General features: G+C 61.9%; 1 protein-coding gene across 4 annotated transcripts in view; it reads right to left on the bottom strand.

Moving 5' to 3' along the window:
- Positions 1-22,100, bottom strand: part of SH3TC1 (SH3 domain and tetratricopeptide repeats 1) — a 31,776-nt gene that overhangs the window by 5,108 nt on the left and 4,568 nt on the right. For 2 of the 4 annotated variants that reach the window (XM_028087780.2, XM_028087787.2), the window contains exons 2-15: positions 21,544-21,756; positions 19,924-19,998; positions 17,923-18,050; positions 16,510-16,615; positions 15,572-15,718; positions 14,776-14,986; positions 13,843-13,919; positions 12,871-13,066; positions 10,310-10,443; positions 7,884-7,925; positions 4,601-6,256; positions 2,420-2,600; positions 1,271-1,421; positions 11-133 (exon numbers count right to left, since the gene is read on the bottom strand). In XM_028087780.2, the coding sequence (XP_027943581.1) occupies positions 11-133; positions 1,271-1,421; positions 2,420-2,600; positions 4,601-6,256; positions 7,884-7,925; positions 10,310-10,443; positions 12,871-13,066; positions 13,843-13,919; positions 14,776-14,986; positions 15,572-15,718; positions 16,510-16,615; positions 17,923-18,050; positions 19,924-19,998; positions 21,544-21,709 (3,393 nt within the window). In that variant the 5' untranslated portion in view covers positions 21,710-21,756. Of the gene's footprint in view, positions 1-10; positions 134-939; positions 1,060-1,270; positions 1,422-2,419; positions 2,601-4,600; positions 6,257-7,883; positions 7,926-10,309; positions 10,444-12,870; positions 13,067-13,842; positions 13,920-14,775; positions 14,987-15,571; positions 15,719-16,509; positions 16,616-17,922; positions 18,051-19,923; positions 19,999-21,543; positions 21,757-22,100 lie in introns of those variants that run through there. The other 2 variants (XM_028087796.2, XM_028087791.2) reach the window with 2 other exon arrangements.

Below are 22,100 nucleotides of genomic sequence, written 5' to 3'. Positions count from 1 at the left end.
CCCAGCTCACCCGGTAGAAGGACACTGCTTTCTCTCGCTCCCAGGTCCCGTTGAAGAAGATGTCCCCAGCCGCCTCAAACAGCTCCAGCCCCAGGTTGGGGTCCCCCGTGTACAGGGCCGCATTCTGTGCCACCTGTGGGCATGAAGGAACTCTCATGAGACCCACGGTGCTCTGGAGGGAGCTCACAGCTTCCCCAGCCGCCCCCAGGCCCTTGAGGCGGCCCTGAGGACACACGACACTTGCGCTGGGTGTCTCTTTCCTCTCCCACACCTCTGTCCCTCAGCAGGGACTGGCCTGGTTCCAGTCCCTGTGCAGCTGGGGACATCAGCTCCCACTACATCACAGGGGGACCACCATCCAGCTGGGGCCTCGGGAGTTGGCAGGTGTGGGCTGCTGAGGACTCTGGGACGGAGCTCAGAGAGGCCTCTGAGTCCCGCTGGCCGCTCCCGGACCCTGGCGTTCTCTCCTCCAGCTTCCCCTCTACTATTTATTTTCCTCCGCGGCCCTTGGCAACACCTGCTCGTCTCTCCCACCGATGCTAAGGCTGTTGGTTCTCCCATGCATCCGGGGCCCAGCAAGGTGCCTGGCGCGTTAACAGGTGCTCAACAAGCACCACGAGTGGGCAGGAGTGGTCTAGCCCCGCGGGCAATCCAGAACCCACCGCACTCCCATGCACCTCTGGCCTTCGCCCCTGTGCATCCTCCTGGTGGCTCCTGCGTGCACCACCACACCCCTACCCACAGCCCCGAGGTGGCCCCGAGTCAGAGCTGTCAGAACTGCCCCCCCCCCCCCCGCCACCCAGCCATCAGCTCCCGCTCTGGGATCCTCAGCCCCTGGACCAGGGAAGTACACAGCAGGTGCTCAAAAATGAAAATACTCATGAGTCTCACGAGCCTCTCAATTTACTCAAAATCATGTCACGTTTGGGAACTCAACTGGAAATGGAGCTCCTGTGATGAATGCGTTTTTTAAGGAGACAGGCCATATGCTGCCGAAGCAAGTTCTTCTGTGTGTCAGTTGAATGAACACATCATCTGCATGTTTATTGAGCACTTGCTCTGTACCAACACAGTGGTGGGCGTGGTGAGGGGCACAGGCATCTGGGTCCCGGGGGCTGGGATTGTTGTGGGAGATGCTGGGCGGCGGGGGGTCCAGGGTGGGGGTGGCAGGGGCGGCTGGCAAGCAGCAGGTGCCCGCAGCGGGTTGGGGATGAAAGAGAGAGCGAGCCGGGGAGCGGAGTGTGCACGCATGCACCCCACACCCTTGCACCTGGATGTACAGATCCACCAGTTCGTTCTGCTGGAGGATGTAGTAGATCTTCCCTGCCTGCAGCCAGGCATGTGCCTCCTTCTCCTTCTTCTGGAGGTCGATGAAGATCCCCAGACTGCGCTTGGTGTAGTCCAGCGCGGACTTGTAGGCCCTGGAATTAGAGCCGGCTGGTCAGAGCGGGCGCTCCCAGGCCGGTGGCCTGCAAGCGAGCACACCAGGCTCTTCCCAGTGCCTGTCGGGTGACTTCTGCACATCTGGCAACAGTAAAGGAGGCTCTCTGGAGGGAATGGGGAGGAGGGGCAGGCCACCCTGTCTCTGCACCCCACCCCGACTCCCCAGACACAGGCCCACGACCCCTCCAGCCACAGCCTGGAACATCAGCGCTGGGCAGAGATTTACAGATAATGTAGGCCAGTGGTTCCCAAACTTGGGTATGATTGTAGGGCCCTGCTCCCAGAGCTTTGGACTCAGCGGGTCTGGGGTGGGGTCTGACTGTGCATTCCCAGGAGGCTCCCAGGTGACGTGGAAGCTGCTGATCCAGGGACCCTGCTTTGAAAAGCATCGATCAAGGTCACTGTCCATTAGTCCTGCTGTGAAACTGAGGCCCAAGGGTGTGGGGTGGAGGCGGAGAGGGGCCCGTGGCGCCTTCCCTGCCTCTCAGTGAGTCCCCAGCTGGATGGGGAGGTGATCAGTGATCTTCCCGGGCCGTCCGTTACCCCATCTGATCAGGATACTCAGTGTGGGCATCACCCTGGACATGTGACCCTGAAACTCTGCCCACAAGAAGCAGGTGGGACAGCCAGCTACCTCTCCGTGGATGAGAATCCTTCAGGTCCGTGTGGCCACTGTGTGTGTCATCCGAGGGGACAGTTGGGGACAGGCTGCCCGGCCCAGGGCTGGACTGGCCGGAGGAGACTCAGAGCAGGCAGAGGTCAGCTTACTAAAGCCACCAGGACAGGAAGAATGGCCCAGAAACGCACACGCTGCCTCCACCGGGAGGTCGGGAGGTGTGTGGGCAGAGGACAGCTGTCCTGGGACCCACGAGCCCTGGTCGGGACGACCCCCAGGCCCGCCAGCTCAGAGCCTGGCACTAGGAATGAAACGGTCCTCGAGGAGAGGTTGCCCCAGGATCGGGGCCGGTGTCCTTACCGCTCGGTGCCCAGCGACAGGTAGAGCTGGCTGATGGTCTCCAGGAGCTGGCCCTCCAGCACCTTGTCGGCCACCCTGCGGGCCAGCGAGAGCTGAAACTCGTGGTAGACGACGCACTGGGCCTCGCTGGGCATGACTCTGCTATAGAAGTGACAGAGCCGCTGGACGGCTCGCAGCTGGCCTGGGCGGGGAGACAGGAGGAGCACGTCACCATCGTGCATTGCAGTGACATGGGACATCTGCAGGGCTCAAAGGCCCCTGCTGTGTGCCTGCATCTTCCGTGCCTCCAGCTAGGGTCGTGGCAGATGGGGAAACTGAGCTCAGACAGGCTAGGCCACCTACTCAAGGTTGCACAGCCAATGCACACACTGTGGTGAGCCCAGACAGAGCAAGTCACAGACACGCTGCTGACCACTTCCACGATTCCCAGGCCTGGGGGTCCTGGCCAGTCCCTCCCAGCACGCTGGGCAGCCTGCCTCTGCTTCCCAAGACCCCTCTCGGCCAGACAGGGGCTGCCTTCACACCACACCGACCGGCAGACAGCGCCAGCCTCCCCACGCTGCAGGCGGGCACGCTGAGTCCGAAGCAGAGTACCGGGTCTGGAGCGCACAGCGCACGGTGGGGCTGGGATTCAGACCCAGCTTCCAGCTCCTTTATGGAGCCAGGCTCCGAGCCCACAGCCTTACTTGCCTTGCCTGAACCAGGGGGCTGAGGGTGGTCGAGCGCTTTCCCCACCAAACCGATCCAGACATCAAGGAGGACACAGATGATGAGAACAAGCCCGTGACGCATGCGACCTCACACGTCCCGTTCTCCGGGACAGATCATGTGCCGAGTCCCAGAGCAATTCTCAGTACGTGTGAGGGGATGGGTGTCTTACAAAGCATGGAGCGAGACCAGAAATCAGCAGGAAGTAAGTTTGGGAAATTCACGGACATGTGGGCGCAAAGAATGCGCTCCTCAACAGCCCGCGGCTCGTGGAAGACATCACAACGGGACCTCGACGGTATTTGCAGATGAGTGGAGATAAAGGCACAACGTACCCAAACCCACAGGATGCAGGACTGCAGCGTTTAGAGGGACTTTCTAGCTCTAAATGCCTACATTAAGAAAGAAAAATTTCAGATAAAAAATTTAAACTTCCACCAAAAAGAGGAGGTAACTAGACCCAGAGCAAGCAAAAGGAAGAACAACAAAGGTTCAAGAACAAAGGTAAAATGGTAACATTGAGAAGAGAAAAACCGAGAATATGAATGAAACTGAGTGATGGGTCTTTGGGAAGATGACCAAATGGACCAAGAAAAGCTGTAGAATTGTTAGAATCTGACAGAAACAAAAGGCACAAAAGAGGAAGAACGATTTATGCCGACAAAGGTCCACCTCGATAAAACGGACAAACCTAGGGAGACACAAGCTACCAAAACCAGCTCAGAGAGGATAGAGTGGCCCTCAGTGTCCTTGAGGTTTAGCACGGGGGGAGGGGGACAGCGGGCCTTGTGAGCGCAGCCAGGACGTGCCCAAGGCTGCAGGGCACGTCTAGGGACCTGGCTCTTGGTTCCTCCTAGGGGTCCAGAGGGTCCCCTTCCGGGCTCAGTGAGTGTCCTATATCCCTCAGTGGCTCCCCAGTGCTCTCGGGGAAAATGCCAGGCCACCGTCTGGATTCCCCGGCCCCTGCTTGGGTTCTCACCACCCACCGCCCAACACAAACTATCCCAAACTCTGCATCTCCCTGCATGGCCCAGCCTACTCACCCCAGAGGCTTTGCAAGGGCTGCATCTTCTGCCTGCCCTCCATCCCATGCTTGGCTAAACCCTCCTCAACCCTCAGGTCCCATGAGTCGGGGCCAGGAGCCTCCCATCATCACGAGGAGTACCCCCTTTTGTGCCTCCTGTGACCTGGGCATCAGTTTCCCACACTTGGCCACCAGTGGAGCCCGCACAGAGCCTGGCGTGCTCCAAGAGCCGCCACCCAGCCAGCCTCAAAGGCACCTGCAGGTATCTGCAGGTTTCCACCACTCAACACTCTGGATGCCGGGAAAACCACCGCTTGCCTCCAGGTCGCAAACCCCGGGCGTGCTCTGGGCAGAAATGGAAAGAAAACACGTTGTCTCCCAGGAAGCCAGCGCGCGGACCCCCACCCGGAGAAGAGTGGGGCCGGGAACCGGGCGCTGCTGATGCTTACCCTCCAAGTGGTCCGTCTCCACAGCAACCAGAAAGGCCCATTCATAGTAGCACTTGCCCTGTCGGGCAAGGGCCCTGCGGGTGTACAGGCGGCCCAGCCGCAGGAGCACCCAGGTGAAGTCCTGGCCGCACTCTCTGCCAGGCAGCCGCGAGAAGAGCTTCACGGCCTCCAGGTGGTAGTGCTGGGCCAGGCCCCCCGCTCCGGCCTGCAGGCACAGGGCCCCGAAATTGGCCAGGACCACCGCTTGGTTCCGCAGCTGGCCCCGGGTCCTGGCCACTCGCAGGGCGCGGTAGTAGCCCTCGGCCGCCTGCCGGGTCCTGCCCGTCCTCCTCAGGGCCACGGCTGCCATGTTGGCGATCACGCCCTCCTGGTCCACACTGGCCACCGCCATGTCCAGGACGGACTCGAGGATGTCCAGGGCCACCGCGCTCTGGCCGCAAAGCACGTACAACCAGGCCAGCGCCACCACGTAGTCCACGGCCAGGCGGCCGCCGGTGCCCGCGGCCGCTTCCATGGCCTGCATCATGAAGGAGATGGCCCTGGCCTGCTGCCCGTGGCGGCTATGCAGCTGGGCCAGGCTGGCACAGAGGGGGCCGCGCAGGGGGCCCGAGGCCACGGAGGCCAGCGCCTGCCTGAGGTAGTACGCCGTCTGGGAGGGCGGCCGGTGGAGCCGGGGTGAGTTCCGGAGGACCAGGTCCGCGCTCCGGAGTGAGCTGCCCGGCGAGCCGCGGGCCCGCAGCGAGGCCACCCTGACGCAGCTGAGCACCAGGTGCGGCAGGCACTGGCGGCTGTAGATGTCCGCCAGGAGCAGGTAGCCGTCCGCGGGCCACGAGGCCTCCGGGGAGCCCAAGGCCCCGTGCAGAAGCAGCATCCTCTCCAGGAAGGGCAGCGCCTCCTCGGGCTGCTTGAGGCGAGCGTGGTGCTTGGCCAGCAGGAAGCAGGCCCGGGCCTCGGCCTGGGGGCTCCGGCAGAGGATGGCCCGGCGCAGGGCGTGCCTCAGGAGCTCCGACTCGGCCTCGGTGCTGCAGATGTGGCTGGGCGTCCCCAGGAGCAGGGCCAAGGCCTTGGGCACCACCTGCGCACACTTGTCCCTGTTCTTCTGCTTCAGGTGAACGGTGGCCAGGTTGGCGTACACAGCTACCACCAGGAAGAGGTCGCCAAAGAGGCCCCCCAGCGCCCCCAGAGCCTCCTCGAAGTACACGCGGGCCTGGGACAGCTTGAGCCTGCGCACACACAGCCTCCCCAGGAGGAAGCAGAGCCTGGCGAGCGCCATGGGGAAGCCGGCCTTCTTGGCTGCCCCCCGGGCCTGTGCCAGGTGCCCGGCCAGCTCCTTCTCATTGCTGAAGCCACAGAACAGGGTGCTCAGCCCCGGCAGGGAGAGGTCATACAGGCCACGGAAGCAGGCCTTGTACCCAGGCGCATCCAGGAACAGCAGCAGCGAGCCCAGGGCCTCCGGGTGGGCCCAGTCAGCCCCCGCGTCCAAGCTGAAGGAGGGCTCCTCGCTGTCCCGTGAGCTTGCACCACTGGACGTCGTGCACAGACCCCAGGACACTGGCTCCTCGGGGCAGCCCTGGCTGGACTTGCATTGTTCTAGAACGTTCTTCACCTTCTGGAGGGTCTCACGTGGCTCTGGGTGCAGGCAAGGCTGAGGCACTTCTGCAAAGCACCAAACCCCCCGGATGGATTAGAGTCTGATCTGGGTCCAGACTGGGGTAGGGACATCCCTCTGAGCCTCAGTGTCCCTGTCAGGTACTGCCTGAGCCTCCCCTACCTGAGCATCAAAATTTACGTGAAACGCCGAGCCCAGAGCCCAGCACCCGGCACTCAGGGAGATCTCAAACATGGTTACAAGAATAGGGATTGGTTTGGCCAAGCTTTTCACCCAGTAACCCCTTCCTATGCTTCCCGTTTGAAAGCACCACTCTGCAATCACTCAGAGTCCTTTCCCCTCCAGAAACAATTAAAGCCACTTAACGGACAGACATGTCCACGTTCCTGGCTACACCCGCCTCCGTGGGATTTCCCAGTGCTTGGGGGTCTCATGTCAGATGCAGGACCCCCGAGAAAAATCATTATGAGCCAAGCAGAGCTATGGGTCAGCAGGTGCTCACAAGCCACCCACAGAATGGACGAAACCAGCACCGCTGGAGGACAGCGATGTCTGTGTACCTCTGTCCAGCTCCGACCTGGGAGCATGTCTGGTAGGAAAGATGAGGAATGGCTCCCAGACCCCCAAGTCTCCACCTTCCCCCCGGCTGGTTTGAGAATCCGAGGTCCACAGCTACTGAAGGGACAAGGTGCTGGAGAATCTGGGGGCGCCCACTGCCCAAAGCCGCCCGCCCACCGGACTGTTGGCTTTGGACGGAGCCAGTGCCTGAAGGCACATCCAGGGCTGAGCTTCCTGTTGGGAAAACATGAGCTTAACGGGGAATGTGTTTGGAAGGAAAGAACCAGCATCTAAAGACTCTTGTGTTTCGAGTTCACGTGCAAAAAATATGTTCAGAACTAACTCTCTTTATTAAAGGCTAGGAATAAAAAAGAATTCAGTGTGGTTCAGGGGCAAATGTCTGACCTGACTACCTAATGTGTGGGTGTGAATGCACCCCCTCCAATGCTGGCAGGTCCTGCCTCCCCTCACTCAGCAAGCCCCGGGCTGCAGGGAGGGCCTGGGAGCAGCCCTGGTATATCCAGAACTTTCCTTGTCCAATACCCAAAGTGTCCCTTCCCTGTTTGTGTCTAGGTGGACCCCATTCCCAGGGAATCCCAACGGGACCTCAGGCATTCAAGTCCCCAGGATCTCCCCGACGCAGACCCTCTGTGGGGGGGATGAGATGGTGGTGTGGGAGGAGGAGGGGGTCTCCCTTAACCAGCTCCGTGGGGAAGAAGAGGCAGATCCCAGAGGATTTCTGCAGCACGAAGCTCCACATACAGGCCCTACACCTGCTTCACCCTCTCAAAGCAGAGAAAGTCAGCTGGTCTTGGTTTCAAGAAAGGAGCCCCTGGTCAGGCATGGGCTCAGGTCAGGCAATGGAGAGGGTGCCCCCACCTTAGCTGGAGGGCTGGCGTGTTCACAGGGGACCGACTACCACAGCAGGGGGGGCTTCACCTTTACCTCATCCACCTCCCCTGCAGGGCCGGACGCCCCACCTGCCCGCCCTCCCCATGAAGGTGTGAGGCCCCGCCCAGCACCCCATCTGTACTCAGCTCTGCAGCCTCCACCTGGCATCATCCCCCGAGGCCCCACCCGTCCCCATAGGAACTCTGCCCTGTGGAAAGAACCTACCTTGCTCTTCCAGCTGGCCAAACTCGGCTTCTTCTAATCTGTCTGAAATGGGAGAGAAGCAAAGCATCACCCTCGGCCAGCACCTCTGGGAGGGGCCATGTCAGGAAGGGGTGGTGACACCAGGACAAGAACACTCGGGCAGCCTGAGGGGCTGTGGAGCTGGGGGATCCCCCGGTCGGTCGAGGGGCTGAGAACCCCCATCTTGCAGGCTCTGCCCCACCCCACCCTCTCCAGAGGCCGCGTGCTTCTGCGGCCACCGCTCTGGGAACGGGGGTGCGCTGCCCACCATGGGCAGCCCTCGGCCTCACCGGCTCTCCCCGGGAACAGAGGGGAGCTCCACTGCGCCCCCACCCTTCTCTCACCAGGGCCAGCCCTCCCTAAGCCTCGCTTTCCATCTCCTGAAAATAGGCCGACGCTAGCAGCTGGCTGCGAAGTCGTATGAGGTGTGAAGTCACCTACGACAAACGTGCAGGCTCGTGGGAAGCTCTGCGGCCCCCGGAGGAAGAGGACCCCCAGAACACACCCCCTGCACTGAGGGGTGCCGACAGCCTTCCTAAAACAGACGACATCGCATGCCAGGCTGGCTTAAGCCTTATACGCTCAGCTGAAATCTAAGTTTGCCTGTTTAGAGAAACCAATCTGTGGGAACCTAGAAAGTTTAACTCTGCTGTTGGTGGAGAAGCTCCCGCAGTGTGCGTCAGCATGTAGACCGCGAGCAATGTGTGTATGTGTGTGTGCGCGCACGTGTGATTGTCAGTGTGTGCATGCATGACGTGTAGGCATGTGCACGTGTGATGTGTAGGTGTGTGCATGTGTGGTATATAGGTGTGTGCATGTGTGATGTGTAAGTATGTGAATGCATGATGTGTTGGTGTGTGCACATGATGTGTGTGCGTTATGTGTGGTATGTGTGTGCATGCATGACGTGTAGGTGTGTGCATGTGTGATATGTAGGTGTGTGCACGTTTTATGTGTAGGTGTGTGCACGTGTGATGTGTAGGCGTGTGCATGTGTGATGTGTAGGTGTGCACGTGTAATGTGTAGGTGTGTGCATGTGTGATGTACAGCTGTGTACATGTAATGTGTCAGTGTGTGCATGTGTGTGCATGTGTGATGTGTAGGTGTGTGCACATGTGATGTGTCGGCATGTGCACGTGTGATGTGTAGGTGTGTGCATGTGTGTGCATGCATGTGTAGGTGTGTGCACGTGATGTATAGGTGTGTGCCTGTGTGTGCATGCATGATGTGTAGGCGTGTGCACGTGTGATGTGTAGGCATGTGCACGTGTGATGTGTGTGCATGCGTGATGTGTCGGTGTGTGCACGTGTGATGTGTAGGCGTGTGTACGTGTGATGTGTAGGCGTGTGCATGCGTGACGTGTAGGTGTGTGCATGCGTGACGTGTAGGTGTGTGCACGTGTGATGTGTAGGTGTGTGCACGTGTGATGTGTAGGTATGTGCATGCATGATGTGTAAGTATGTGCATGCATGATGTGTCAGTGTATGCACATGACGTGTGTGTGTGGTGTGTGTGCATGTGTGTGCACGTATGTACGTGTGTGTGTGTGTGCATACACTTGTATTCCCCCCCACCCGCGGGTTGAAGGAACCGGCTATCACGTTGCACCCACAGCCGTTGACCAGCAAGTTTGCTCGGTGCCATTCCCTCTGTTGCTGCTCACACACTCCCCACCTCAGCTGTGGCCCTGCCTTCCGAGGACAGGGCGGTGGGGCGAAAGCAGCATTGTCTTTAGAGGGTGGCAGCCCCAGGGTCCAGCCCTGGCCCTCCAGTGGTCAGGCAACCCGGCCAGACCACAGTCGCACGAGCCCAGGCCCCTCACGTAGTGACGGGAGAGCAGTCACTCCCACACACACTGTGGGAGAGGCGGCACGTGGGCAGAGCCAACCCCAGGTCTGTGTGCCACCCTGCCCCCCTCCCCAGGGACTGTGACTCTTAGGCCAGCGCTCCCCGGGCAGCAGGGAGCCTCGGGGCCACTCGGAGGCATCTCCCTGCCCCTTTCTCTGTGCCCCCCTCTGCATCTGGCCCGCTGCCCCTAGACGTCCCAGAGGAGTAGCACCATCTGCTGGTCACTTTTAAGTGCCCGGGGGTTGGCGCATGAAGCTGGGCCTCCTGGAAGGGGGATTGGGGGCAGGGGTTGCTGTGAACAGTGCACGGAAGCCGAACAGTCATGCTCCACCAAGGGGACAGTAGCACGTCCTGGCCCGGGGCTGGCGGCCAGCAGCTGGTGCGGCCCTGTGGGAAAGCGGTCTGCCTCCAAACCCTCCCGTCCCTCTGCGAATCTGCCTGCAGAAACCGTCCTGAGCACCCGGCGGGAGGGGGCGGCCGGCTGTAGGTCCTGTGACGCCCCTGCAGCCAGGGGGAGGCGCGGGAGGAGGAGTGCCCCACCACCCACACCCCACACCTACCCAAGCTGTACACCGTGCAGACGTCTGTGCCGGATGCCCTCCCCAGTAGCTGCCTGGCGTCCTCCTCCGAAAAGCGTCCTTCATTGCTGAAGAATGACCTTTCTTCCTCATTGAGAAAAATCACGTTTTCCAGCCTGGAAGCAAAAAAAAAGGTGCTTTATTTAAGACAGCACGTTTCCTAAGTAAGACCCATTTCCACTCTCTCATTTGAGCAACAGGACCCTCACCCCTGCTCTGTGCCCAATGATGAAGACAGAAACAAAACAGATCTGTCCTCAAGGCTGCCTCATCCCTCTGGAGGCAGACGTCCAGGAGCAGAACAGGTGGCTATGGACCCAGTAGGTCGTGGCAGCCAGGGAAGGTGAGCTCCTAGGCAGCCTGCAAAGCCCCACTTCAAATGCCCCTTCCCCTGCAAAGCAGGTGGTGACAACTGCAGGCAGACATTAGTCCCTTCGGTCCTGAGCTCCCATGGCTCCACATACGGCCTCTGTGGGTGCTCCCTGCAGCGCCCCACACAAACACCGAGCATGAGTCTGTGCCAGGTCAGGGAGATGGAAAACAGGAAGCAGAGCAGGGAGAGAAAGAACAGGCGAGTTGCGCCTGTAGGACTAAATTAGCAGCATTAATAGGAAACTTTGAAAAGCACTTGGAAACTGGAAGGAGCTATTTGGAGACGTTGAAGAAAATCTCAGAGCGACGTCTGGAACATCCGACAAAACAACAGGCCTGTGTTCCTCAGGGACGCAGCATCCCGAAGGTCAAGGAGTTGAAGGAACTGTCTGGGACTCAGGTGGCGAGGCTGGTGCCACGGCGTCTGGAACTTTCTCTGGGTTTGGAAGGCATGCCTGGGACACTGGCAAGATCTCCTCCAACAGCCGTCCCAGCTCAGGCAAGCCACGCAAACCCAGCCGTCTGCGCGGAGATGCGGCCTCCCCTGGACGAGACAGGAATTGTCTAGACCGACGGTCCCCAGACAGTGTTCCACGGAACACCAGCCGCTGGGGCTGTGAGAGAGGGTCCTGAAGGTGAAGTCAGTGCAGAAACACATTCCAACAGGGAAAGGTCAGATTTCGCAGTGCCTTCCTAGTGCGGACCGTCAGGCGGGCACGCGGGGGCGTCCCCACCTCGCGGGAGCTCTGCCGAGTTGGCGACGGAATGCTGGGAGGAATGCACTTCGGGAAACGTCAGTCTAGCCGCAGCTCTCGGCTCCAGGCCAGCAAGCTTTGAGCCGCTCCTGACGAGCAGGTGCAACACTTTTAAGTTCACCAAGCCAAAGCGGCCTTCGAGATTTTGTCTGGGAGGCGCTGGTCTGTGAATGACCCCGGATGTCGAGGCCAGAGGATCCCCTGCAGACGTGTGCGGGAGGCCAGGCCCAGGGCCGGGGACAGACCCAGTGAAGGCCTTTCCATACACCCACCTTCTCTGGGCTCCCCAACTGAGGTCTTCATGACGGAAGCTCAGGGCCAGGGGAACAGAAAGGCCCCAAATGATGGGCAGAGCTTGTGGACCGCTCTCCCACGACGCCCGTGCTGCTGCCCGGGGCCACACAGTGGGGATGCTCAGAATTCCCCAGATGGGGCGGGCAGGTCATCAGCAGGTGTGTGGGGGGGTCCATAGGGAGAGGAGCACATCCCCAGGGAAGAGCCGCTGGAGAGGGGACTTGGAAAATGGGAGGGCCGGGTTGGAGGGGATGTCTCACTCAGGGGCGCACATGTTCAACGGTCGATCTTGAAGGCGGACAGACCCGCACAGCTGGACTCAAAGTGCTCTGATGGCAAGTGTCAGCCTTTGACACGGGTGGTCACCAGGGTCTGGGTCACGGGGGGCCTTGAAGAACAGGCCCAGGGTCCGTGAAGGGCTTTGTGAAAGGGAGTGGCGTGGTGTGCAAGGGTGAATAGTGTCCCTCAAAATTCATTCATGTCCACCTAGAACCTCAGAAGGTGACCTTATTCAATAAAGGGTCTTTGCAGGTGTAATTAGTTAAGACGAGCTCACACTGGAGTAGGTGGGCGCTGATCCAAAAGCGGGTGTCCTTCTAGTAAGAGGGATGCACAGACCCATGGGGGCGGAGGGGGGGCACGTGAGGACAGAGCAGAGATTGGGGTGATGCGGCCCCAAGCCCAGGAACGCTGCAGCCGCCAGGAGCTGGACGAAACTAGGAATAATCCTCCCCTGGCACCTCCAGGGTAAGCGTGGCTCCATGAACCCTGATTTGGGACTTGTGGCCTCGAGAACTGGCACAGAGTTGCCCTCTGCCGTTCTCAGCCCCTGGCAGGTGGTGCTTTGTCACGGCAGCCCCCGGACCACGCTGGAGTTCAGGGAACAGCTCCTGCCCAGCTGCACATGGTGAAGGACACGGGGGTCTGGACAGGAAGCTGAGCCAGACCCAGGGACAAGGGAACCGGGCCTGGACAGTGGCCAGGGGGAGGGACAGGGAAGGGAGCGCCGTCCAAGACCATGTCCAAGTTTGTCACCTGGGCGTCAGCCAAGGGCGAGGGCGGCAGGCTCCCCACAGGGCTGGAAGGGCGGGCTCGGGAGGGGGCAGGGCCCCGGCCACTCACTCAGACACTTGGCCCTGCACACTGACGAGACTCGTCCGCACAAACCCGACCTGGCCCGAGGCCGTGTGCCGGCCCAGGCACCAGGGCAGGCCAGGCACCTGGGCGCCCAGGACCTCGATGACGTCGCCGCCTCGGAAGGTCATCTCTTCAGGCCCGGAGCCCTGGTAGTCTGCCACCGCCGTGGCCAGGCCCGTGGCTGCAGGACGGGGGGTCACAGAGTCAGCGCTAGGGGCAGACTCAGGGTGGCCCTCTGCCGGGAACTGGTGGTCGGGGTTGCAATGAGGCATGGCCACTTCACCCAAGGGGCTGGGCCTCTAGTGGTGCCTGGAGGGGGCACTTGATCCCCACACTGAGGAGGAAAAACTGAGTCCCAGGCCCGTCCACCTCCGAGGCCAGGGACTTCTCCTCTGTCCCACCCCGGCAAGGCCAGGCTGGGGCCCATCCGGGGCAGATGCAGCTGTAAACATAGGTTCCTCTCCCGTGGGGCCTTATATTCACTGAGCAGGTACACAAGGCCTTCCCTGCACCAGCGGCTTGGAGCCAGGAGCCCAAGCCGAAGGCCCATGCTGTCTTTTCAAGAGAAGCCCGAAGAGCTAAGCTTCAAGAGCCTCCATTAGTGCAAATTCAGCCGGAGCCTAGCCCACCCGTGCAAGGGCCCTCCGGCACGTTGATTGTGCAAGCCAGAGAGAAAGCCATGCTTGACGGCTGGCCTGTTGAGGGCGACACTCGGGCTTCCTGGAGGCAGTGACAGGGACCCGACCCAGCCTCGCCGTACCGTGTAAAATGAAATCTGGATCAGCCTGTGGGACCTCTCTGAGCCTGAGTTGTCGCAACATGAACTGGAGAGGATTCTAGCTACCACCTCCGGCTTGGGGAGGATTCAGGGTGAGCACAGAAGCTTCCAGAATGCTGGTGCCCGCCCCACTTTGCCAACCCCTTTCCCAGGGGAGGAAGGCCAGTGGAAGCATTTACCCATCAGTGGGATGTCCGATGTCACAGGTCCATTTACGGAGTCATCGATGGGGTCCCAGGGGACCCTAAGAGCCCATCTGGAGTGGGACGAGAGAGGATTTCAGGTGTGTGGCAAGTTCAAGCTGAGTCAACTGGACAGGTCAGCAGCCCCCAGGGACCCAAGAGAATTCCACCACCTGCCTGACTACACACACACACACACACACACACACACACACACACACGTGTGTGTGTGTGGCCTTCAGGCCCAGGTGTATGGCACAGCCTGCAGGGAGCCCCGTGCTGCCCAGCCCAGGTGCCTCCTGCCCTGCCTCAGGCTGGCATTCTGGGGGACCTCCCTCCATTCGTCCAGGACAGAAGCTGAGCCACTGCCTGTTAGTTCACAGCTTCTGAACATCAGGTCATTGAGTTTCTCTCTTTGCTTTGGCTGCCAGGAAGCTCCAAGCCCAGTTAATGCCCCACATCCAGCACGTGAGCAGCAACTTAACGTGCGACCCATCCTCGTCTACCCCAGCCTTTTTCTGCCTCGTGCCTCCTTACTATGGCTACACATTTGGCAGCTCGTTCCCTCAAAAGCTTTCCAGAACAAGCCAGAGTAGGGGCGCCTGGGGGGGCTCAGAAGGGTTAAGCGGTGGACTCTTGATCTCAGCTCAGGGCTTGATCTCAGGGTTGGGAGTTCAAGCCGCGTGTGTGGCTCCACGCTGGGCATGGAGCCGACTACTTAAAACGAGCCAGAACATGAAGCAGGAGCTCTGGCTGCACCCATGGCCACACACTGGAAGCCGCAGAAGAGGGACCCGCGCGGATCTGTCGGGGGCCCCTGTCCACCTCCTCTGCCCTGCGGATGGGCCACGGCCTGGGGGCGGGGGTCTCCGTGAGGCCCGACAACGCGCGGGACGGGCAGGAAGCACAGGAACAAGGTTCGGTACCTACTGATGAAATGGAATCAAAGTTTCTGGAGTGGCCGCCGCCGCCACCTCCTCAGAGAACGTGCCGGGGCTGGGAGCGGAGGAGTCCACTGCCGAGGCTGCCTCTCCCTGGGGAACCCCCGAGGCTCGCCTGCGGGCCCAGGGGCCGCTCCCTGCACCCCGGGGGCTGGTCTTCACTCGCACATGGTGGTCAGGACACAGGACGAAGACAGGACCTTCAAAGTGACAGACGGTAACCTTCAGGGTGGCTGGGCGCTCTGCCAGGTGGGACCCACCTGTCCGGCCAGGTGACACGTGTGAAGGCAGCCCTGCAGGGTCTCCCCAGCCCCAGGCTCTGCTCAGACCTCACCCAGCCTCAGACCCTCAGGGCCTCAGTATCCCTGAGGGGCCTGACCCATGATGCCAGGGTTCCTGTCTGCTGGGACCACCCCTGGGAGCCCGGCCCCCTCTCTTCTTCTCTGAGGCTAGGGTAAGACAGGCAGCTTTGGGTTACGTTTGCTGCTGACTTGAACCCCATGATGAGGCCACCACGGCACACAAAGCAATATCGGGTCAGGACCTTGGGGTGGGGGTGCCGCTTGCTTTGAAACACTTTCACTATTATTTCTTGGGGGCCTGACCAGGTCTTTACAGCAAAGTGACAGGGCCCGGGCATTTCACGGCCAGGGTCCCCCCATGTACCCCTGCGTGAGGCCCCGTCAGTGTCCCCGCACACGCCAGAGCCTCCAGGCCCTCGTCCCCTGGGCATCCCGAGCACAGCGTGGGGCCGGCCCACGTCACCGTCACCATGCGGTGCACACCTTCCTGGGCGAGGAGGCTCTCGTGCGTCAGCCTCAAGGCCTCCTGGTCCACGTGGACTTGGACGGCTGTCTCCTCGTCCTCGTTGGGTGAGAGCAGCCAGAAGGCCTGGTCCACGAGTAGATTTTCCAGGCAGTGATGAGTGAAGCCTGGGGGCCAGACAGGCTGGGTCACCAGCAGGCTCCAAAGGGAGGCAGGGAAGCTTTCAGGGCCCCGGTGCTGGGGGATCCCTGTCCTGCTTCAGGGACTCGCAGCACCATCTACGACTCAGGCCCCAGGTCTGAATGTCTGGGGTGTGAGTGGACTGACCGTGACCGTGGGCGACACCCTGGACTTCCCTGTGCCCTGGCGAGTTTGGACAAGGACAAGTCGCTTGAATGACCCTAAGTCTCCTCATCCATGAGATGGGACAAGAGCATTCAAGGAGAGCCAAGTGCACTCGGGAGTTGGCACAGGCCCCGCGCAAGATGCTCAAGACACTGTCACTCTTATTTTCCACTCTCTCAGGCTCAGACCGAGGTGGCGGAGCACGGTTCCCCAGAGGATGCAGCCGGACCCCACAGACGCCTCCCAACGGGTGAGAGTGCTGTAGAAAGCAAGCTCTTTGTCCGGGCTGGAAATAACCCAGTCTGTCCTCAGCGGGTCTGAGCTCAGCCTCCCTCGGGGTCGGGCTGCGCAAAATTCCGCACACAGCGCAGCGCGGGAAGGGACGCGGAAGGCGGCCCGGGTCTCCGCACAGACCCTGTGCCTCTGCGCCCCTCCTGTCAGGCCATCTCTCCCCGAGAGCGGGTGAGCACTAACTCCCGCGGCCCACTGCCCCGGCCCTTGTGAGCGGCGCTGTGCTGAAGCCTGATTTATGACATCAAGTGCTCGTCCGTGTGTGACAAGTGTCCTCTAAGGGGAGTCCCCACAACCAGCTCTGGGAAGGACCCCACTTTACCAAGAGCATGGTAGGTGGAGAACTTCCAGATTTCCTCGAAAGTCTTAAAGGTCACCACAATCCGATCCTGGTCACTGTGGATAGACAGCAGCCTGGCCGACAGCTCCTATGGGGAAGAACAACAGTCCCGGGCGGGGGGCTTTCAGGCATCTGGCTGCCGGGAGGACAGAGCCGCACAACAGAGGTGTTTTGCACAAGTGACCCAGGCAGGCGAGGAAGCACAGAGCCGGTTCTTTTACGGCCCGAGGCTGGGGCTCTCAAGCCAGCCGTGGCTCCCCAGTACCTGTGCCAAGCCCTGCTCCTTCCCAGAGCCCCTGCGGGCTCCATGCTCCAGCCCCTGCCCTCCGCGACAGCAGGTTCTCCCCGAAGGCTGGCCTCTCAGCCCTGTGCAACCCAGCCTTGCCTCCCAGCCCTTCCCGCAGCACCGACGCAGGGATCCGTCCTAATGCCGGCACCCCCTCTCCTCTGACTCCCATCCCATGAACGCTCCGGGTGGCGACTGGGCAGGAGCGTCACTCCAGCACTTGTAAGGCACAGAGTGTGTGCTGGGGAAGGGGTGCTACTCTGCACTCCGCTTGACAGCCTGAAAACTGAGGCCGCGTTTCTTATCCAAGGTCTGACCCTCAGCGCGTGGCATGGCCGGGGTTCAGCCCCTTGCCTGACGCCACACAGGGCTGGTACTCCGGTACTCTGCTCCTTGGCTCTGTGGGGTAACAAGTAAGCATCCCTGACAGGTGGCTGAGGGAGCTGGGTTCACAGAGGCCAAGGTCAGGCGGGCTGGCTGCAAGGTCACCTGGTGGCTGCCTAGCCCTAAGCCCCAGGACCTCTGTCATGGAGAGGTCGCCCTGCCCAGCCCACTCCTCGGCCACCATCCTGCCAGAGTGTCCACTGTGCAGAGGCCAACAGGCGCCTGGCTCCATCATCAGAGTAAGATCAGCACACACCAGTCCTTCTTGCTCCCCATAACAGGGACTTTAAGAGTTTCAGCGGAGGGCGGGGGGCACAGAGAGAGGGAGGGGACCTGGGAGCACCGTGGACCACGTGTGGCCAGAACTGCAGGTGTGATCGGTGGCCCCCTGACACAGATATCCAGGAGAACAGCCAGGGACAAGTCACGGTGCCACCATCTGTGGCCTTGGCCCCTCAGGGACAGAGGCCTGGGCATCAAAGGCCCTCCTCCTGGGTCTACCCCTGTCCCCTGTCCGTTCTCAGGCTTGGAGACCCTGCACCTCCCCGGGCCCCCCAAGAAGCCAGGCTCACCACCCCCAGTGCACGGGCCACCTCCCCGGGCCCCCCAAGAAGCCAGGCTCACCACCCCCAGTGCACGGGCCACCTCCCCGGGCCCCCCGAGAAGCCAGGCTCACCCCCAGCGCACGGGCCACCTCCCTGGGCCCCCCGAGAAGCCAGGCTCACCCCCAGCGCACGGGCCACCTCCTGGCTGTCATTTTCCAACAGGCGGAGCCGGCTCCTCACGGTCTGCTGCAGGCTGGGGTCTGGCAGCCCCGTCTTCCTCCGCACGGCCAGCAGCTGCAAGGTCAGGTCTGGGAGAGGCAGCAGGGAGCCCGCACTCAGCAAAGTCACCAGTCACCGCGACCTCCGGCCCCGACCTCTCCCACCGCGCCACACAGGGGCATTCAAGCTACAGCACGTCACCCACAGGTGTCCCAAGGCTTACCATCCTCTCCCCTAAACTGACCCCTCCCCCTCCCCCTCGTTCCCATTTCCAAAAGGGTCCCAGCCCCCACCCAGCTTAGACCGAGGACACCTCCCTGCACCACACAGCACCCGGGTCCACCGGTGAACTGCAAAACCAGGCCGAACCCTCCGTGGCACCCCTCCCCGTGGCCCGGGTCCCCTAGGTCTGCCCTGGGCAGTTGTCCGGGCCGCACCCCCCAACTCCACGCAGCCCTCCTGTCTGCGGAGAGCCGGAGGGTCTCATTAATGAGCTGCACGGCCCCGCTCTCAACCCTCCCAGGTCGCCTCCAGCCACGTGGAGCCTTTGAGTTCTGGAAATACGGCCAGTGCAACTGTGGCGACCAGATTTTCCATTTTAATTCAGTTAAATGGAAACATAAATCGTGTGGCTCCTGTACTGGATAGCATGGCTGCAGGCTTTTCCTTCTCAGGGAGACTAAGATACAAGCCCTTTCCACCTTCCCACCAGCACAGCCTCGAACCTCTGGCTCTGCTCCCCCATTGCCTCTTCTCTCCCTCCCCTCTAGCCTGGGGCCTCTCTGCTGCCCTAGGACATCAAAGCACCCCCACACACCCTGCCCCAGGGCCTTTGCACTCACTACATCCTCCACCCGCAGCAGTCTCTCCCAGACCAGATCCTGGCCTGACAGGCTGCCCTACAATCCACACCTCTGCTCAGATGCCCCCGCCTGCCCCCACCCCTGCCCCTAAGAGGCCTCCCAACTGTGCTGAGAGCCCCAGAGCATGAGCTGCTCCGAAGGGGTGGAGGGGGCATGGGAGAAGGGGGGAGGAAGCAGGAGGAGAGAGAGGGAGTAAGGGAGAGAGAAGGGGTGGGGGGGAGAGAAGGGGGGAGGGGAGCACAGGGGAGGGGAGGGCAGAGGAGGGCAGTATGGAGACCGCTGGGGTCTGGAATCAGGCTCGCTGCCCCCGCAGGCAGCATGCCCAACATGTCACAGCTGGTCCTGAGATGTGACACCTCCTACTCCCGTAAGAGGGCGGGTGGCGTTTTCAGACCCAAAATAATCTGCCCCTTGCTCAACAGCCCCTGGTCATCGTGAGTGACCACAGGCTGCGCCGGCCCCCCGGAAGGAACGTCGGAGGACCGGCGGGTGTCACGGCAAGGGTGAACCACCGACAGCGCTGGGGTTTCTGTGCCACCACCGCTGGGGGCCGGGAGCGGGGTCTCAAGGGTCGGGGGCTTCTTACTGCGCCGTCCCCCTCCGCCACCCGGGGCTGCCTCCCCTCATCTGCGCCCTGCAGAAATCCTGCTGATCCTCGGAGCCCCCTCCCCAGATGCCGTCCCGGGCCAGGCCTTGCCCCTCCCTCTGAACCCCCACAACACAGTGGGCTGGTTGGTCTGGTTTTACCACATCCCACCTGTGACCCCTCCCCAAGAGTCTCACTTCCCCCACATGTGGCCCAGCCTCTGGGGCAGTCAACTTCGGCCCTCAGGCCCCAAGCGGAAATGCAGATTCCTGGGCCCTGCACCCCAGCAGGGCCGAGTCAGAGCCTGGGCGCGGGACCTGGCCGTCTGCACTTTACCAGCCTCCCCTCCCCCACAGCGATCCCCGGAGGGAAGTCCGGGGACCAGACATTCCCGAACCTGCAGGCCACGGGACAGTCGAGGCTGGAGGGAAGGGGGCACGCCCAGGGCCCCCACATTCACAGCCCTTCCCAGACTGAACCCTGCTGCACCTGGGGGTACCCGTGGACGTCTACCTGTGGGGTACGTGCCCATCTGGCCAGGAGGGGTCCCAGCAGCCGGCCCGGAGCCCCCAGGGGGAAGACTGGCATCTGTTAATAGAGCAGGGTTGTGGGATCAAGGTCAGAACAGGCACCTCTCAGCTGTGCGGGCACAAAGCCCCCGCTATTTCTGGAACAAAAGAGGTGTGTCCACACCCGTACAAACCACTGACCCCTCGAGTTCCCTGCGTCCGGGTCACAAAAGCCCAAGGAGGAGGGAGGGGGTGTGAGGTTCTCCCTGTGCTCCAACAGACTACCCCAAGCTTAGAGGCATCTGAAGACACCACCAGTGTCTTGTGTTGCTGGGCTGGAGTCCGGAAAGGTCTCACTGGCTAAAACCAAGGGTCAGCAGAGTTGGTGCCTCCAGGAGGCTCGCGGGGAGAGTCTGTCTCCAGCTCTCAGAGGCGTCCACCCGCGCCCTTGGCCTGCGGGTCTTCCTCCATCTTCCAAGCCGGAAGCCAGGCACCGTCAACGTCTCCGATTCTGACCCCGGGCTTATCTTCCCATCGTAGGATTCTTAACCCCATCCGCAAAATCACTTTTGCTACACGTCTGGGGACTAGGGTGTGGACTTGCTCGGGGGCCACTGTCCTACTGGCCCAGAGGAACGGGGGCAGCCCAGAAGGAGCCCTGGGTCTGGGGCACACAGGGCTGCGTCCCGGTCCATCTGCACGTCACTCACCGAGGGGGACACGGGCCCTCTCGGCCTTGAGAGGTGGTTCGGGTGCGGCTCACAGCCTGGCAGGATTAGCGAGGCACTCCAGAGTGCAGGGGGCCAGAGGAGGGGCGCCCCCGGGGGCCGGAGCGGAGGACAGGCTCTGGAACTGGGTGGCAGCTCAGGCCTCTGCTGCCCAGGCAGGCGTCTGACTGCAGGCCTGCACCCCGTCGTGAGTCGGCACCCACGGGGGCCACCCCGGCCCCTCCTGTCTCCCTCACGCCCAGAAGGCCTGAGGCAACAGGAACGAAGGTGCCTCTAGCTCGCACTGTGCACCTTGTGAAGCTTTGTTTCCATCCTCCTAGTGCATCCGTCGTTCACTGGTCATTCAAGCATCTACGGAGCATGTCCTGTGCGCCAAGCCCCAGACCCCACAGGCAGCTAGGCAGGTGGCCCGAAGGAGGGTGCACGTGAGGACAGGGGGGTCCGGCGGGGAGGCTGGAGCCACGGGCTGTCCCGGGCTCAGGGAGGGTCTTCGCCCCTCCTTCCCTCGCCTCCAGGGCCCAAGGCGGTAGGGGGAGGGGACCATGAGAGCGCCCAGCCCACCCCTCAGGTTTCCAAGTGGGGAAACTGAGGCCCCAGTCAAGCATTGACCAGTGAAGATCAGGAATCCCAGCCTTGCTTCCGGGCTCGGCCTCATGTGCCCATGGCTCTGGGCTCATCCTCCTTCCACCAGGAAGCGGCCTGGCCTGGTCCTGGCTGGCCACTGGGGCCCTCCCCGGGGAGCGAGGGATGCCCCCTTCTGAGCAGTCCCAGGGCTTTCCGTCCTGAGGACAAGGCAGGACTGTGGGTGCGCGAGGGTTTGTAACGGAGTGGTAAACTCATCGGGGGCCAGCCATGGGCGGCCGGGCAGTGGGGTGGGCGGCACATGCTGTACTCACCACCTCCGACCAGCGCCTCGGCCTCCTCGGGCCCTGCTCGCTCCCAGACGACCGATGGGCTCATGGCCACTCTCTGGGCCTTGTGGCCGCCACCACCGCCGCCTCCCGAGGGCGCCGCCGCGGGCCCTCTCCCCTTCGGGGCCGGCTCCTCCGCGGGGCCCTCCATGCCCGGTGGCGGCCTCAGCGCCGGGGGCTCCGCATACCCGCAGGCCGCTGGGGGAATAGGGTGTGGGTCAGCAGGGAGGCCTCCCCAGGAGCACAGGCGCCCCGAGGACGCTGCCGCAGGGTTGGGGTCAGGAGGAGAGACGGCCTCCCGTTTGCCGGGCGGGCCTCTGCACATCCTTCAGAGCTTTGCTCGTGAATCAGTCTGTCGCTGCTTCTCCCACTACGACGAGCCCCCGCCGCAGGCTCTTTCCGAGACATGGGCCAGCACCGACCCGGTGGAGTGGGCTGGAAGCCGTGCAGGCAGGTGGGGACCCCGCTCCAGCTCACGACCCCCAGGAAGCTGCTCAGAGCCTGACGTGTCATGGCTGCTCGAATGTTCCTGCCAACGCCAG

This window comes from Eumetopias jubatus, unplaced genomic scaffold (assembly GCF_037043125.1).
Source record: "Eumetopias jubatus isolate StellerSeaLion01/CBP00866 unplaced genomic scaffold, mEumJub1_p1.0 scaffold_2, whole genome shotgun sequence".
NCBI lineage: Eukaryota > Metazoa > Chordata > Mammalia > Carnivora > Otariidae > Eumetopias > Eumetopias jubatus.
This window is presented reverse-complemented; position numbering and strand designations above follow the sequence as displayed.